The 18,469-nt window shown below is 47.7% G+C and overlaps 1 protein-coding gene and 1 long non-coding RNA gene across 2 annotated transcripts in view; one reads left to right on the forward strand and one right to left on the reverse strand.

Moving 5' to 3' along the window:
* LOC106820962 overlaps nt 1–5,582 on the reverse strand; it is a 12,221-nt gene extending 6,639 nt beyond the window's left edge. The window contains exon 1 of the long non-coding RNA XR_001395673.1: nt 5,319–5,582. This is a non-coding gene — a long non-coding RNA (uncharacterized LOC106820962). The remainder of the gene's footprint in view (nt 1–5,318) is intronic.
* Nucleotides 5,583–16,236: 10,654 nt separating this feature from the next.
* Nucleotides 16,237–18,169, forward strand: LOC106820906 (homeobox protein MSX-2-like). The gene is made up of 4 exons (XM_014825509.1): nt 16,237–16,372; nt 16,604–16,724; nt 17,526–17,657; nt 18,025–18,169. Exons 1-4 carry the CDS (start codon nt 16,237–16,239, stop codon nt 18,167–18,169), a joined length of 534 nt encoding a protein of 177 aa, XP_014680995.1.
* The last annotated feature ends 300 nt before the right edge of the window (nt 18,170–18,469 follow it).

Genomic DNA, 18,469 nt, shown 5'->3' on the forward strand with positions numbered 1-18,469 from the left:
CGCGGAGTGACCCCCCCCCGCGGGATTTAATCCTGGCTACGCCACTGCTACAAATGGATCATCGTATCGCTGCATGTGCATGTATACATGTGTGTGAGCTCGAGCCCACGGTACGAATTTTCTCTCAACACACCGTCTTATACCCCAAGCAGCAGAGACTTCTTATAGGCCCTTCTTCTTCATACTGAGCCCGTCACACGACACCGCGGACTCTAGCTGTATCATCCATTCGCCCCGCTGCAGAGTTCTCCGCGCGCCTCGCTCTGAATGCACTACTTTGATTTCTTTGACTCAAACAGAACCTTCAAAACCACAGAACCAAAGCCCATTGTAAAATTCTGTTATGGCCTAAGATGCGTAGAATAAATAACTATTTCGATGACACTTTTACTCATTATAAGTAGATAAATATTATATATCTACATAATCTTGCAATCTTGTACATGTATTTCAAATGGTAAACAAGACTAACACTGCAGGTCTACTGTCTCCCTGGGTACGCGAACACTGTCTGGTACGGTCCGTATACCGGAACGTACCCTGTACTATCTAATATCCGGACCGTACCTCGCCACACTCCACTAACGAGTGAGGAAGTACGCCTACGCCTACGCCCTAACCCTAACCTAGACCATATCAGATAGTTACCCAGGACGTTCCGCAGTATCCCAGGCGAGACCCATAGACCCTATCAGCAAGTTACGCACACATACTGTCGTTAAATAACCAAAGGTGATTTTTACTCTTGCTCAGGTCTCAGCGTCAACGAGTACGTAATAGCTCTAGACTAGTCAAATTATGCCTTTATATAGTAGTCGCTCAGCGAGATGAAGTGATCCGACTAGATGGCGCATTATGGACGTGTTGTGGATATAGAAATCAATTAATCACCCTAAACCTAAACCCTAACACCTGAATTCTAAATAAAACAAAATTAACCACAAAAATAATAAAATAAATAAGAGACAAAATAGCCAACAGAAGTCGTCCCCTAGCGGATCACTACCTCTCCCTTGTGCAAAATTTCTTATTATAGCTCCTTCCTCCTGCGACGGAGCGAAGGTCTACTCAATAAGTACGAGTACGTATACGTACCAGGAGTTAAGTAAAGACAAATTGTCTTTATTAACTCCTGATAGGCTGATACGTACGTATGTAGTATTACGAGAGCCCAGATGAGACTCGCTCATAACTTAAGATTAAGATGAAAATAACACATTTAACACAAAGAATTGAATTATAGTGATATGATATATTTATATTAATAGTAAAATGTGTGTTTTTCATACGAAAATACATCAGAAAACTTCACTTATCTAACCGATCATAAACTAAAACAAATTATTACAGATGGCGTTTTGTTCTCTGTTGAAAGGTTTGTGAGTCGAAGCAAATCAAGAAGCAGCAAATCAGAGGAGCCCAATGGATATAACGTGTAGGAAAAATAAATTCGCGAGCCGGCGTCTATGAGTTCAGGGACACGAGTCTGCCCTCCACTGTAACCCCCAGTACCTAGTCTTTATGTGCCGGTGCCACGCTGAGGCAAATACTAGTAATCGTTACCGAGTTACGCGAAAGTACGTGAGTCACTGCCGGGAGAGACTGCCGGGAGAGACAGCACCTGGCTCCCTCGTGCAGTGTGCGAGAGTACGTACGTACGCATGTCACGCGCGTACGCCCCGAATGTTCAACTCATTGGCACTTGGACCGTTGGAAAAAGCGCGATGAATTTACTACCAAAGTCTTAATGTTTATCTATTCTTTTTCGCCTACTATAAGCCAGTTCGTAGTTACAGTCTGCGCATGCGCGAACTTTGCCACGAATTCTTCCGGGTCAGGTCATTTGTGACAAAATAGTTCGTATTTCGACAGCACAATACACATACGCATCTGATACGCATGCATCTGTGTGACTGTCGTTGCAATGCTACAGTCTTCGCGTGTGCACGTACACGTGCGTGCGTGCATGTGCAGGTATATGTTCGTTCGGAGTGCTGGCGTGCGTGTACACGTACCGTGCGCGCGTACGTGCGTGTACACGTGCGTGGTTGCGTGCGTGCGTGTGCACGTATACGTTCGTTCGGGTGTGCGTGCGTGTACACGTACCCGTGCGCGCGTACGTGCGTATGCACGTACACGTGCGTGCGTATGCACGTACGCGTGCTGCGTGCGTGAGTGTGCACGTACACGTGCGTGCGTGCGTGCGTGCGTGCGTGCGTGTGCACATTTACGTACGTGTGTGCGTGCGTGTGCACATTTACGTACGTGTGTGCGTGCGTGTGCACGTACATGTGCGTGCGTGCATGTGCACGTAACTGCGCTGCGTGCGTGTGCACGTACACGATGCGCGCGTCGTGTGCACGTACACGTGCGTGCGTGCGTGGCTGTGCACGTACACGTCGTGCCGTGCGTCGTGTCAGTACACGTGCGCGCGTGCGTGTGTACGTACACGTGCGCGCGTGCGTGTGTACGTACACGTGCGTGAGTGCGCGCGTGCGTGTGCACGTACATGTGCGTGTGTGTGTGCGTGCGTGCGTGCGGGCGTGCGTGTGGCACGTACATGTGCGGCGCTGCGTGCGTGCGGTGTGCGCGTGGCGTGTGTGCATGTGTGTGCGCATACACGTGCGTGCGTGCGTGCGTGTGCACGTACACGTGCGTGCCCCGTGCGTGCCGTGCGTGTGTGCACGTATACGTACGTGCGCGCGTGCGTGTGCACGTACACATGCGTGCGTGCGTGCGTGTGCACGTACAGGTGCGTGCGTGCGTGCGTGTGCACGTACATGTGCGTGCGTGCGTGCATGTGCATGTACACGTGCGTGCGTGTGTGCGTGCGTGTGCACGTACACGTGTGTCGTGCGTGCGTCGTGCGTGCGCTCTGCACATACACGTGCGTACGTCTGCAGCAATACGACGTGCGTGCGTGCGTCTGCGGTGACTGACTGGACACATTTTCACACGGCGATTGAGTCGCCCGACTGAGTCGCCCGATAAAATCGCCTAGTGTGTCCGGCCCTTTATGCTAGGCGGCACACGAGCGATTTTATCGCCGATCGCGGCGATTAAAATCTCCACGAATTTAAGCGCCCGATCACGAAGGGGCACGACGTAGCGAATTTAATCGCCCCGCATTTTAACATCAACATGAATCAACACACGTCGATTGGTTTAGAAAAGCGATCGGGCGACAAAATACGCCGGACACGGCACACGAGCGAATTTGCCAGCGTAAATAATGCCGGCGTAAATAATCGCCCGAAAATATCTAACTTTTGGATACGGCGATTCGTTGCGGGCGATTAAAATCGGCGTCGACGTGAACGGGCACACGGCAGCAGCGAATTTTTCGACGATTTTAAAATTCGCGGCGATCGGCGATAAAATACGCTCGTGTGCACCATACCTTTAGAACCAAGTAAATATATTGTGGCTGAATTTGCTCTAAAAGTTGTGGCTATCGTTTTTTCTGAGCAACGCCGGGTACCCGACTAGTTATATATATATAATATATATATATATATATTACTATATCCTATTATCTACTCCTGATATATATATATATATATATATATATATATAGTTCAACACACTTAGTGTTTGTGATATTGAATATCACGTTGCAATCCTTCTTCACATACAGTACTTAATAGATTTCCCCATCTCTATGCTAAATTTGTTTTCGTTCTTTTGTTTACTAGCTCCGTCGAACTTGAAGATGATGTCTACCACAGCAGAGACAAGCAAGTCGGTTTTCCGCTTGTGGAGAATGGGAAATCTGCGGTAGTATTATGTGCTAATTGTTAGCATGTTTTTTCGTAATGCGTAAAAACTAGCACGCTAGTGGATATTATAACAGTAAGAAGTCACTAGAGTGGCAGATATACCTAAATTGCAAATCGATAGCGAAATCGATTGATCTAACCACACTCAGGCTCAGCGTAGACTGTTTACGTACGTTTTGTTGAAGCAACATGGGGACACAGCGCGTGTGGAATCGTCTGGCGTAATATAGTGTCACCGGGAACGCCGTTGCTGTTAGTTTAGTCGTGCGATTAGTGTGGCATCACTGCATGAGTGGTGATTTACTATAGCCTGCATAATTATAATGTACCTTAGCCCGACAGGCTGGCGACCGGAGTCTTCTAACCCTAGCAAGACCGTTTTTTGGAGCTAAATGTACCTGTAAAAAACACTACAGCTTCCTACAGTCGCAATTAAACAGCTGTGACACAACCATTTTATCTATTTTGTGCGTTTTTTCATTCAATGAATTAATTCAATAAAAATAAGACAAGCAAATTAACATAATAGTATACTCTCAGCATACAGACTTCGTACAACGAAGATATAGCATTTTATCGTGATTTTTCTAAGGCTTTTGCAAGACTAAAAGTCGATTTTCCAGGATTCGAGATATATAGGCCAAAATACAATCTTTAATTATTAACAACAGTGAGTAAACAAAAATATGTCAATCAACCAATAGCTATTCCCCCCCCGGGATTAAATCTAAGGGGGCGGAGGGGCGGGTGCATATGTTGTTGGCATGTTTTATCGACTTGAAACAGTCCTGCTGGTTTAAATAAAGTAGCCTTCTAAATCTTAGGGGGGGCGACCCCCCTCATCGCCCCCCCCCTGGCTACGCCACTGATCTGTAGACGGATATAAACAGCGACGCTTTCGAGCATGCGCAGTGCACCACAGCGTGCACACACGGCGTGTCTTCTGCAGCGGTTACGGAACGTTAGTACGCTATGTGTTAGTACTCGATATGTTAGTACACGGATGTGTTAGTCGCTAGCTACGTCGCCAGCCACTCATCAGCTCAAGTACACGACGCAGCGAAAGCAATAGCAATACTGCCAATAGCAAGAGCGTGCATGATAATAGCCCAAGCCCCGTGTTACCGTGTACAGCAGGAGGAGCGAGACAGGAGGCACCTCTCCTCGACACGAGCGAGTAAACACGACCATTCTCAGCATCGGATCGCGTGTGTTTGCACGGGTTCAAGGATAGAGATGATGTCCAGTACGGTGATTGGATAGGATGATGTTAGTTGATAAGATAGGACTGGACATCTTCTCTATCCCTGAAAAAGGATAGAGATGATGTCCAGTACGGTGATTGGATAGGATGATGTTAGTTGATAAGATAGGACTGGACATCTTCTCTATCCCTGCCGTTTGCACGCACGCCGGCACACCCTCGTGGGTAGACCCTACTCGTGGACGTAGCGGCACGCGTGACCGGTTTCTGCTCCACACTAACGTCACAACGAGCGCCACCAAACTCGCAAATCAGAAAACCATATATGTACTCACCTCAAACGTCAACACTGTCGGGTATCGTTTTCGAGAAGACGGCGATGCCTAGCGTGCAGCCTGTGGCGACTGTATGTATGTGGAAATAAAGCACGGTGGAAACTGCACGCGGTAGACTGGGATGTGGTAAGGTATAGGCAGCGAATGCAACTCTGGTATAGGTGATTCCGATGACGGCGCAGCGCCGTGCGCATGCGCAGCCGTCGCGTATAAATTCAGATCGATATCTGCGTGGTGGAAAATTACCGCGTCACACAGCGACTGTCGGCGAGCGGTAGTCGCAGACGACGCGTGCAGGCACACGGAGCGAGTACGGATGTACTTAGCTTGCTTACGAAACTTAGCTGTGATCACGACTGCTATTCGACGGCGGTTTGCGCAGGCAGCGCACCTATATTTCACAGCCGATGTTACTCCATGTGATACTCCATTAGGAGTGTTCCCAACTTTAATGTCATTAATGGTTAGGGTTATGATATAGGTTAGGTTAGGGTTAGGGTTAGGGTTAGGATTATCAATCATTAATCATTAATGATATCAAAGTTGGGAACACTCCTAATGGAGCGTTATAGACATTTTAATGAGGAGGCGCGTGCGGGGGTAAGTATAGGCGCGTGCGGGGGTAAGTATAGGCGCGTGCGGGGGTAAGTATAGGCGCGTGCGGGGGTAAGTATAGGCGAATTATATAGGAAGCGGGTCTAATATGACTCTACGGAGAAGGAATATCACGCAGAACAGTTAGATGGAGAGAGGAGGAGAAAGATGAGGGGTGGGAGGAGTAGGAGAAAGATGAGGGGTGGGAGGAGTAGGAGAAAGATGAGGGGTGGGAGGAGGAGTAGGAGAAAGATGAGGGGTGGGAGGAGGAGTAGGAGAAGATTGAGGGGTGGGAGGAGTAGGAGAAGAGTGAGGGGTGGGAGGAGGAGTAGGAGAAAGATGAGGGGTGGAGGAGGAGTAGGAGAAGATGAGGTGGAGAGTAGGGAGAAAGATGAGGATGGAGGAGTGGAAAAGATGAGGGGTGGAGGAGTGAGGAGAAAGATGAAGGGTGGGAGGAGAGTAGGAGAAAGATGAGGGTGGGAGGAGTAGGAGAAAGTGAGGGGTGGAGAGAGTAGGAGAAAGATGAGGGGTGGGAGGAGGAGTACGGTAAGGGTTAGGAAATGTGTGGAATAAAGAAAGGTAGGCGAAAAAAGGAGGAGGGCAGAAGAAGAAGAAGAAAGAAAGATGAAGAAGAAGTAAGAAAGAAGAATAAGAAGAAGAAGAAGCAAGAAAGAGAAGAAGAAGAAAAAAAGAAGAGAAGAAAAGAAGACGAAGAAGAGAGAAGAAGTAAAAAAGAAGAAGAAGAAGAGAGAAGAAGAAGAAGGAAGAAGAAGAAGAAGAAGAAGAAGAGAAGAAGAAGAAGAAGAAGAGAAGAAGAAGAAAGAAGAAGAGAAGAAGAAGAAAAGAAGAAGAAGAAGAAGAAGAAGAAAGAAGAAGAGAAGAAGATGAAGAAGAAGAAGAAGAAGAAGAAGAAGAGAAAGAAGAAGAAGAAGAAGAAGAAGAAGAAGAAGAAAGAGAAGAAGAAGCAGAAGAAGAAGAAGAAGAAGAAGAAGAAGAAGAAGAAGAAGAAGAAGAAGAAAGAAGAGAAGAAGAAGAAGAAGAAAGAAAGAAGCAGAAGAAGAAGAGAACGAGACGAACGAAGAAGAAGAGAGAGGAAGAAGAAAGAAAAAAGAAGAAAGAAGAAGAAGAAGAAGAAGATGGAAAAGGAGATAGAAGCCCGGGGGGGGGGGGGTCACTATAATATGCCGGTATTTACCATGTGCGTTCGCAAATTTCCCTCGAATCGTTTCAAGGTCAAGGCACTGCGCCCACAGTATGGCCCCCCTCACGGGGGCCGCTCATCGACGAACACATATGTACCCACCAAGGCCTCGAACGGGCGCCCGTAGCACACTGAAACTTACAACGCGCCGCTAAGACAAATGCATCAGTCTAGAGGAGCAGATGAGGCAAGACCTCTCATAGGGGGTAGGGTCCGGGTAGGAACTCTTTCATTGTGTATGAGATAGGGTGGGATTATTTTCTATTGGTGTATGCAATAGGGGGGTGGTAGCTTTTAATTGTGGTCTGCAATAGGAGGTAGGGTTTTCCAATGTGCAGTTCGCACTAGGGAGCCTATTATTTTTAGTGAGAACGCACATGGTGTAATACCGGCAAATATAGTGACCCCCCGGGAAGAGAAGGAGGAAGAGGAGAAGGAGGAGGAGGAGGAGCAGGGAGGGAAGAGAATGAGGAGGAAGAATAGTGTGTGAGAAAGGAGAGATATAAATGAGGGTGGGGTTAAGGAGCGAGAACAGAAAGAACTACAGAGCAAGCATTGTAGCAGGGCAATGACCATGCAGTGTACGCATATGGTTACCGCGTGGGTAGGAGCTGTGGGGTGACCGGGTGGGGCGTGGGAGGGTAGGAGCTGTGGGGTGACGCGCGGTGGGCGCATGAGGGTAGGAGCTGTGGGTGACCGGTAGGGCATGAGGGGTAGGAGCTGTGGGGTGAACGGGTGGGGCACATGAGGGTAGGAGCTGGCTGGGGGGTCGACCTGGTGGGCGTGGGAGGGGTAGGAGGCTGTGTGTGACGGCCGCGGTGGGGGTGCATTGAGGTAGGAAGCTGTGGGGGGTGACGCGGTGGGGTGCATGAGGTAGAGCTGTGGGGTGACGCGGTGGGCGGATGAGGGTAGGAGCTGTGGGGTACCGGGTAGGTGCGCATCGAGTAAGGAGCTGTGGGGTGACCTGGGTAGGGCGCCTGAGGGTAGGAAGCTGTGGGAGTGAGACGGCGGTGGCGGCGTGGGAGGGTAGGAGCTGTGGGTGACCGGGTGGGGCGTGTGAGGTAGGAGTCGTGGGTGACTGGTGGGGGCATGAGGGTAGCGAGCTGTGGGTGACCACGGGTGGGGTGCATGAGGGTAGAGCTGTGGGGTGACCAGTGAGATAGGGCGCATGAGGGTAGGAGCTGTGGGGTGACCGGGTGGGGCGCATGAGGGTAGGAGCTGTGGGGTGACCGGGTGGGGCGTGGGAGGGTAGGAGCTGTGGGGTGACCGGGTGGGGTCCTGTGAAGGGTAGGGTGGGTGAGGTGAACGGGTCGGGGCGTGGAGGGTAGGAGCTGTGGGTGCGGGTGGGGCGTGGAGGGTTACGGGAAAGGCTGTGGGGTGACGGTGGGGCGCATGAGGGTCAGGAAGCTGTGGCGATGACCGGGTGGGGCGTATGAGGTAGGAAGCTGTGGGGTTGACCTAGGTGGGGAGCAGAGGGTAGGAGCTGTGGGTGACGCGGTGGGGCGTATGAGGGTAGGAGGCTGTGGGGTGAACCGGGTGGGTTGGCGGCGGGCGGGCGGTGGTGAGGGTAGGATGCTGTGGCGGTGAAGGGTGGGCGTGAGGGTAGGAGCTGTGGGGGTGACCGGGTGGGCGCTGAGGGTAGGAGCTGTGGGGGTGACGCGCGGGTGGGCGCATGAGGGTAAGGAGCTGTGGGGTGATCGGTAGGGCGCAATGAGGGTGAGGGAGCTTGTGGGGTGACCGGGTGGCGTGGAGGGCTAGGAGTGGCTGTGGGTGACGGGTGGGCGTGTTGAGGTAGGAGCTGTGGGGTGACGGGTGGGGCGCTGGGAGGTAGGACGCCTGTGGGGTGACCGGAGTAGCGCTGGAGGGTAGGAGCTGTGGGTGACCGGGTAAGGCGCATGAGGTTAGGAGCTGTGGGGTGACCGGGTGCTGGGGTAGAAGGCAGGGAACGGTGACATGAGGGTAGGAGCTGTGGGTGACGCGGGTGGGCGGTGAGGGGTAGAGCTGTGGGTGACCGTGGGTGGGGGGCGCCATGAGGGTAGGAGCTGTGGGGATGACCGGGTGGGGGTGGGGGTAGGCCTGTGGGGGTGTACCGGGTGCGGCGGCGGCCCGCGGTTGGGAGGGTAGGAGCTGTGGGGTGACCAACGGTGGGGTGCAATGAGGGTAGGGAGCTGTGGGGTGACATGGTGGGTGCGCATGAGGGTAGGAGGCTGTAGCGGTGAGCGCACGTGGGTGGGGCATGAGGTAGGGAGCTGGGGGTGACTGGTGTGGCGCGGCATGAGGGTAGGAAGCTGTGGGGTGACCGCGGGTGGGGCGTATGTGCGGAGTGCGCGGCCGACCATCAGTAGGGTAAGGCAACTACGATTTCATTCACCAATTCTTTCATTCATGCGTGCTGGAAGTTTTCTACGAACACTTTATCTGTTTATATGTAGTAATTTATGGAAGCATCTGTGTTAACATAACACTATAATAACATTTACAACCGAACGCTACGTTTTTATATAGGTGCCTATAAATTAATCGCAATTATGATCGCCATAATATATATATATATATATATATATATATATATAATATGTATAATATATACATTTAATAAAACGACGCTTAAACGGTGTGTATTACTGAATATGTTTTACTAGCAGGACACCCGGCGTTGCCCGGGAAATAAAGCACTCAGTTGGTGAACACTTTGTTGAAAGAAAAATACCCCCAAAAATATCTTATCTATCTATCTATCTATCTATCTATCTATCTATCTATCTATCTATCTATTATCTATCTATCTATCTTCTATCTATCTATCTATCTATCTATCTTTACTCTAGTCTATCTATCTATATACTATCTATTTATCTATCTATCTATCTGTCTATCTATCTATCTGTCTGTCTGTCTGTCTATCTATCTATTTATCTATCTATCTATTTATATCTGTATAAAATTTGTATATTATAAGCAAGAATTTAATGAAATTCTCACTGTATTGCGACAAAGCATGCAATCACATATTATATTATGATGAATATTATAATAAACAAATGTATAACAAACGATGTTCTACAGCATGTAGCATATATCATGCATTACAAATTTACAACGTACTTTTAGCCATATCTATAGCCTGTTTCAACGTCGGCAATCAACGTTGAAACAACGTTGATTGCGACGTTGTTTCAAGGTTATTTCAATGCCGTTTGCGCCGTGGTAGTTCTTGTAACATAATCCTGAAAAGCGTCAGCGGTGGATCATCTTGCGGATGATAATTGTTAGATGACTTTAAAAATACCGCATTGTAATTCATGTAGAGCACGTTACTTGTAACGAATTAAACGAGAAAATATAAATAGGAAATCATTTGTTGCCCGCTAAGCGGTGCTGCGCGGACGAGAAAGGTATATAAGATTCTAGTAAATGGTAAAGATTGTGTAAACACCAAGAATGTGATGAAAGTTCTGTGTCTGTACAACATATCTTTTACGCAACTTTTCTACTGTGACTAGTTATACGATGGTTGTCTCTAGTGTGAGTGTGATTGTGACCAATTTGTCAATTAGAGGATTTCTCTTAAGCCTTGCGTATCTCTCTGTATGACGATACGTAGAGCAGAAACAATAAGGCGATCAGGTGTCTAAGCGCTGGTTGCTCGCAAAAATGCATACACCTACTGTCAGGGCCGTACGCAGCAGGGGGCAAGCAGGCCGGCCGGGCAGTTGCCCGCCCTAGAGTATGCCTTTTAATGGACAAATGCTTGTACATTTTTAGAAATAAAATAGAAATGTGACAAAAGGTTATCTAAATCATCAAAAATATTACACTCTTAAATAAAGAAAATGTGAAATTGCGAAACTTTAGGCACAGGGGGCATGGGAGTACTTTGCCCCTCTACAGAAAATTTCCTGAGTACGACCTTGCTACTGTGAGCATACTTGCAGTAGAAAAACATCACGACGTGTTCTCATTGAGAACAAAATGTGCTCTGAAGTAGTATATATATAATGATAGTATTATATAGACGATTTGAAAACTTTATCGGAGAAGGTTTCGGCGTATAGATACACACAAAAGTGTGTGAAGCGAAGCGACGCGAGACGCTAACAGTAGGCCTACGGCAGCGCAAATGTTTCCTGGAACGAAAACACTATATTTGTTGCTGATTGCATAAATAATGTATATAAATATGATTTAACCAATTCACAATTTTGTAGCTGATAACATTGAATAATTTATAATTATAACTTGTTTTATCATATACAAAAGACATGTCAGAATCGCAGCACCGCACATCGCCAATAGCACAACATACTTCGAGGATTTGCTGCCACAACCCCCCCCCTGCCCCAATATATCTATATATATATATAATAAGTATATATATATAATATATATACATATACATTATAATGTAATACATTTACTGATGAAGTCAATGGGAACCCACTTAGTAGTAGTTATCCTAGTACTATCATCATGATTCGCAATCAAGACGGGGATCGGTTCCGAGTAATGATCGCCTCACTCCGACAAGGCATGAAAATCGCTATAATAAAAATATGTTGAAAAAATAACACAAAGAATATGCAACCTGTGGTCGGTATTTTATGGGGTTTTTATTCTTTGTGGGGTGGTCTTTCGATCTTGCATAATCAGCTTCCTTCATCTTCCTCACAAGATAATTTCTTTAATACCAACACATGGTTTTGCAACCGTGATCGAAAAAACGACAATATTGCGATTGACAACTCTGCGGTATCTTTAGACAGCAGGGTCGTAGGCTGAGCAAATTCCTAGGGGGGGGGAGCAAAATTTCATAACTCAACTGTGTAATGATGAGTGACGGGCGCAGCTCTTGATCGACGTCCATAGTGTGGTAGGGGTGGGTCTGAGACAAGGCTTTTACGGATAAGTAACCAGAAAAAGCACGTTAGTGTCATTTACGATTATTAGCTAAGCTTATTTTTTAATTTTGCTCCAAAATCTAGGGGGCATCTGCCCCCTGCCCCCTAAGGCTACGGCCCTGGACAAGAAGGCGAGGTGTAGCTATAGAACGCTGGCACACCATGGCACTATGCGTCGCCGCGAACATAGAGCAGTCGCCGCGACAAGAGCGCAGGATGCGAGTTACGAGAAGCAAAATTCATCAACGCTCCCTAGAGGGAATGTTCCTTTGCAGTACGCTGTAGTTAGCAAGCGCGGTGGCGTCGGGATTTTTCTCCTGCGGTTTAACATTCGTTCGATCGACACGCCGACGTTACGTATGTATCGTGTGTAATAGGCAATGTGTCGGGGCCGGGGGTAATATCGTTTACAATTTTCACCTGCCACCGATGCTGGGCGGAGCTACTGCCGCCAGTAAATACGACGAGGAAGTGTCGCCGAACATACACCGTAATGTGATATCAGCCAAGCAGTACGGCTCTATCGGCTGCCGTCGGCGAGAGGAGAGGTCATACGTTACGATTCCATCGCACGTGATTCTTCACTGCTAGACGCATGTTGTCGCGAGCACGTTAAGGTCGCGCCGCGGAATGCGTCTCTGATCTCTACACAAATATAAAAAATTAAAGCCCTAAAGAGGCTTCACGCTCCCGCTCTCGTCGGGACGATTGAATGGCGACGCAAGCGGACCAGAAGAGACAGGCGTGGGAGCGCGGCTATGTTACCGGCACGTCGCCACCCTACGGACGGATAAGCGGACTAAGCTCCACCCGTGCAAGCGGGATAGCATCCATGGCTACTGCTTCCGTGCTGTTCCCCGCTCCACGACCTAACAAGCTTCGGCTGCAGCAGGATGGTAGCCGATCGGCATTCGTTCCCATCCGTAAAGGGACGGGACCGCTGCTTCTGTCACACGAGTTGGACTCTTGCGACACTCACTCGTCACAGCGACGCGGCGGCTATGACGACAGTCACGATAGTCAGACGAGTAACAACAGAAGCTGCACCGCGTCGCCAAGAAACGTCGGCCGCCCGTCGACGCCATGCTTCGACTCGACACCGGCGCAAAAGACGTCTGCAGTTGAACCGAGATGGACAGATGTGGCAGCGCGTAGCAACTGCGGAATGGCGAGCCATGTCAACGAGCAAGCGAACGCGACGTCGGCTCGGCTGCCGTATACAGCCCGCATGGCGACAATCCTGCCGTCAGGTGGCGTGCCGTACCACGGCTGCTGCTACACTGCAGCCAGGCCGACCTATGGTCACTCCGAGTCACCTTTTCTGTATGGTATCCAGAGCATGTGTAAGCGGTGGCCGTATTCTTCCTCTTCGTTACTTTTGCAGCTCGCGTGCGATTCGGAGCCTCGAGAGAATGTACGGGCGCCAATTTCAGTGCTAGCACGTGTTCACATCAAGTAACGAATTAACGTGATCGACCAGTATACAAACTATAGACATAGTATCAAGAGTACATAATAGAGTACACTCTATTATGTACTCTTGATAGTATTATCTCACACACACACACACCTCACCCACATACATACATACATACATACATACATACATACATACATACATACATACATACATACATCGAGGGAATTTGGCTCGCACAACCCCCCCGCTCCCCATATCTATATTTATATAATATAATATATATAGATATAGTATATCCAATATAACATTATAATAGTAAAGAAATTCTCACTGTATTGCGACAAAGCATGCAATCACATATTATAATTATGATGAAATATTATAATAAAACAAATGTATAACAAACTATGTCTACATGCATGTAGCATATATCAGCATGCATTACAACGTACTTTTAGCCCATATCTATAGCCTGTTTCAACGTCGGCAATCAACGTTGAAACAACGTTGATTGCCGACGTTGTTTCAAGGTTATTTCAATGCCGTTTGCCCGCTGGGTAGTTCTTGTAACATAATCCATGAAAAGCGTCAGCGGTGGATCATCTTGCGGATGATAATTGTTAGATGACTTTAAAAATACCGCATTGTAATTAATGTAGAGCACGTTACTTGTAACGAATTAAAACGAGGAAAATATAAATAGGGAAATCATTGTTGCCCGCTAAGCGGTGCTGCGCGGACGAGAAAGGTATATAAGATCTAGTAAATGGTAAAGATTGTGTAAACACCAAGAATGTGATGAAAGTTCTGTGTCTGTACAACATATCTTTTTACGCAACTTTCTACTGTGACTAGTTAATACGATGGTTGTCTCTAGTGTGAGTGTGATTGTGACCAATTTGTCCAAAATAGAGGATTTCTCTTAAGCCTTGCGTATCTCTCTGTATGACGATACCGTAGAGAGAAAACAATAAGGCCGATCAGGTGTCTAAAGCGGCTGGTTCTCGCAACAAAATGCATACACCTACTGTCAGGGCCGTACGCAGCAGGGGGGCAAGCAGGCCGGCCGGGGCAGTTGCCCCCCTAGAGTATGCCTTTTAATGGGACAAATGCTGTACATTTTTAGAAATAAAATAGAAATGTGACAAAAGGTTATCTTAAATCATCAAAGAAATATTACACTTTAAATAAAGAAATGTGAAATTGCGAAACTTTAGGGCACAGGGGGCATGGGGAGTACCTTTGCCCCTCTACAGAAAATTTCCTGAGTACGACCTTGCCTACTGTGAGCATACTTGCAGTAGAAAAACATCACGAAGTGTTCTCATTGAGAAAAAAATGTGCTCTGAAGTAGTATATATATAATGATAGTATTATATAGAGCATTTTGAAAACTTTATCGGAGAAGGGTTTGGCGTATAGATACACACAAAGTGTGTGAAGCGAAGCGACCGCGAGAACGCTAACAGTAGGCCTACGGCAGCGCAAATGGTTCCTGGAACGAAAACACTATATTTGTATGCTGATTGCATAAATAATGTATATAACATATGATTTAACCAAATTTCACAATTTTGTACTGAATAAACATTGAATAATTATAAATTATAACTTGTTTTATCATACAAAAGAACTGTCAGAATCGGCAGCACCGCACATGCGCAATAGCACAACATACATTCGAGGGAATTGCTCCACAACCCCCCCTCCCACATATCCATATTCATATAATATAGATATATATAATATATACATATACATTCTAATTTAATACATTTATAGATGAATAAATGAACTTCACTTAGAGTAGTTATCCAGTACTATCATCTGATTCGCAATCAAGCGGGGATCGGTTCCGAAAATGATGCTCACTACCGCAAAGGCATTAGAAAATCGTAATAATAAAAAATAGTAAATAAATAACACAAAGAATATGCAACATGTGGAGTATATTAATGGGGTTTTTACTCTTTGTGGGGTGGTCTTATCGAACTGCATAATCAAGCTTCCTTCATGCTTCCTTACAAGATAATGTCTTAAACAACACATGTATTGCGACGTGATCGAATAAACGACAATATTGCGATGACAACTTGCGTATGCTTTAGACAGCAGGTCTGTCTGAGCAAATTCCTAGGGGGGGGAGCAAATTTATAATTCAACTGTAATGATGAGTGACGGCGCAGCTCTGATCGACGTCCCTAGTGTGTAGGGTGGTCCTGAATCAGGCTTTTCGGATAAGTACCAGAAAAAGCACGTTAGTGTCATTTAAGATTATTACTAAGCTTATTATTTTTAATTTGGCTCAAAAATCTAGGGGCCACTCCCTCCCCTAAGCTAACGCCTGACAAGGAGGCGAGGGAGCTATAGAACGCTGCACAACATGGCAGCTATCCGTCGCCGCGACACGGTAGATCTTCGCCGCGATCCAGAGAGGCAGATGAGTTTACAGAAGCGAAAATATTCCCATCAACGCTCCTAGAGAATGTTCCTTTGCAGTACCTGATTAACAAGCCGGTGGGTGGGATTTTCTGCCTAGCGGTTAAACATTCCTTCGAATCGATACACGCCGACGTTACGTTGAGCGGGTATAGGCAATGTGCGGGGCCCGGGGTAATATCGTTTTACAGATTCACCCTGACGACGATGCGCGAGCTACTGCGCCAGTAATACGAGAGGAAATGTCCGCGACATACCGTAAGTGATATCAGCCAAGCAGTACGGCATCTAATCGGCTGCCCGTCGCGAGATGAGAGGTCATTACCGTACGATTTCATCAGCTGATTCTTCAGCTGACTAGACGGCATGTTGTCGCGAGCACGTAAGGTCGACGCCGCGAATGCGTCTGATCTCTACAAAAATATAAAAATTAAAGCCCTAAGAGATCAGCGCTCCGTCTGCGCGGACGCAATTGAATGCGACGAAGCGATCATAAAAGCAGGTAGGGAAGCGCGGCTTATGTTACCGGCAGTCGCCAACCGCTACGACGGATAAGCGGATTAGCTCCACCCGTGCAAGCGGGATAGAACATGCTATGCTTCGTGCGTTCCGCTCCACCGACTAAAAGCTTCGGCTGCAGTCAGGATGGTAGCGCAGATGCGATCGTTCCATCGTAAAAGGGACAGGACCGCTGCGTTCTGTTCACACGAGTTGGACTTGCGACAACTCACAGGTTCCTTCACAAGCGAGGCGCGCTATGAAGACAGTCACGATAGTCAGACGAGTACAACAGAAGCTCACCGCGTCGCCAAGAAACTCGGCGCCAGCGACGCGAGCTTACGACTCGACGCAGCGCAAAAAGAAACACCTCATAATTGAACCGAGATGGACAGCATTGGAACGCGTAGCAAATGCGAATGGCGAGCCATGTCAAACAGAGAAGCAAGCGACGTCGCTCGGCTGCCGTATACAGCCGCATGGCGAAATCTAGCCCGTAGTGAACACGGCTGACTGCTACCTGCAAAATCATACGCGAGCACCATTTTCTGTATGGTATTCAGAATCATGTTAAGCGTAGGGCGTATTTTCCTCTTGCGTTACTTTTGCAGTCTCGCGTGCGATTTCGAGCCTAAAAACAAACACCCACCCCACCACCAAAGCATGAGTCATAGCCCGTCCACCCGCGAGTAGCGAAAGAGGAGGGCTCGTTTGACCCCAGAGGCATTCGAGAGAAGACCGGCGCCAATTTCAGTGCTTAGCACGTGTTATCATCAGTAAGAATTATCGTGATAGACCATATACAAACTAAGACAAGATCAAGAGACATAATAGATAACCTATTAATGTAGCTCTGATGTATATCTCACACACACACACAGGTCTCACCCAGCATACATACATACATACATACATACATACATACATACATACATACATACATACACGCGCGTGCGCACTCACGCACGCACGCAGGTACGCACGCACACACACGCAAACAAACAAACACATGCACACACGCACGCTCTCACTCTCGCTCTCACTGGTATGATTACAATGATCGCTGTATTATCTAAATTATGTGAGCAAAGAGCTACAGGTTCATAACACCAATACCATATACCGTTAAACGCATGCACGAATGCGCGCGTCTTCAGATGTAATGCCAGTCACCAAAATTACAGTTTATCTACAGTTTCAAGGCGACGTCGGAAGGAACCGCGTCAGCGTCGACAGCGAACCACGTTCACCAGCGAACAGACGCTCAGTCTCGAGCTAGAGTTTCACAGGTAAGACATGTCCATGTCCACAGGTAACAGGTATGTTTACAGGTAAGACATGCACATGTCCACAGGTAACAGGTATGTTTACAGGTAAGACATGCACATGTCCGCGATGTGACGCCGCCTCGCAGGCGCCACGTCCTTAATTCGGGTTCATAGGAGAAAATCGGCGCATATATACGATTGCAACTATACGTAAGAATGATGATGCGTCGCTGCATGAAGCTAATACTAATCGTATCGTTATCGTAAGCAACGTTATCGTATCGTAATCTACAAACGACAACTATATTCTACAACGTATCGTTAACTGTTGCGAGACTGTCCGTGAGAGCTGTTTACCTATATAGTCAGTGTGTGTTACTCTGAGCAGGGCCGAGTACGTGTCGCGGGCGCGCAGGTTTGAGCTGGCCGAGACGCTGGACCTCACAGAGACTCAGATAAAGATCTGGTTCCAAAACCGCCGCGCGAAGGACAAACGTATTGAGAAAGCCCAAATTGATCACCAGATAAGGTAGGCATGTGGATAAACTAGTTGATTGAGATATGTACACATCACACACGCATACACATGCACACACGCACACACACACGCGCACGCGCGCACGCATAGAGAGGCAGCGAGACACACACAGACCCACACACTCACACAGACACACACGCACACGCAACACACACTATGGCGCGCGCAACACAACGACACATCACACACACGATTGGCCAACACACACACTACGCCGCGCGCGGCGCCTGGGCCCTCGCTGACCACATCCCACAACCACACACACACACACACACACAGTCACCACAGCACGACA

Source organism: Priapulus caudatus, unplaced genomic scaffold (assembly GCF_000485595.1).
Source record: "Priapulus caudatus unplaced genomic scaffold, Priapulus_caudatus-5.0.1 Scaffold3, whole genome shotgun sequence".
NCBI lineage: Eukaryota > Metazoa > Priapulida > Priapulimorpha > Priapulimorphida > Priapulidae > Priapulus > Priapulus caudatus.

Bases quoted from the DNA above. Each gene is read 5' to 3' on its own strand.
- LOC106820906 (XM_014825509.1), top strand. From the start codon at position 16,237: ATGTTGTCGCGAGCACGTAAGGTCGACGCCGCGAATGCGTCTGATCTC. The intron at 16,373-16,603 runs GTAGGGAAGCGC...GACAACTCACAG, and splicing joins CGAAGCGATCATAAAAGCAG to GTTCCTTCACAAGCGAGGCG. The intron at 17,658-18,024 runs GTAAGACATGTC...TACTCTGAGCAG, and splicing joins CTCGAGCTAGAGTTTCACAG to GGCCGAGTACGTGTCGCGGG.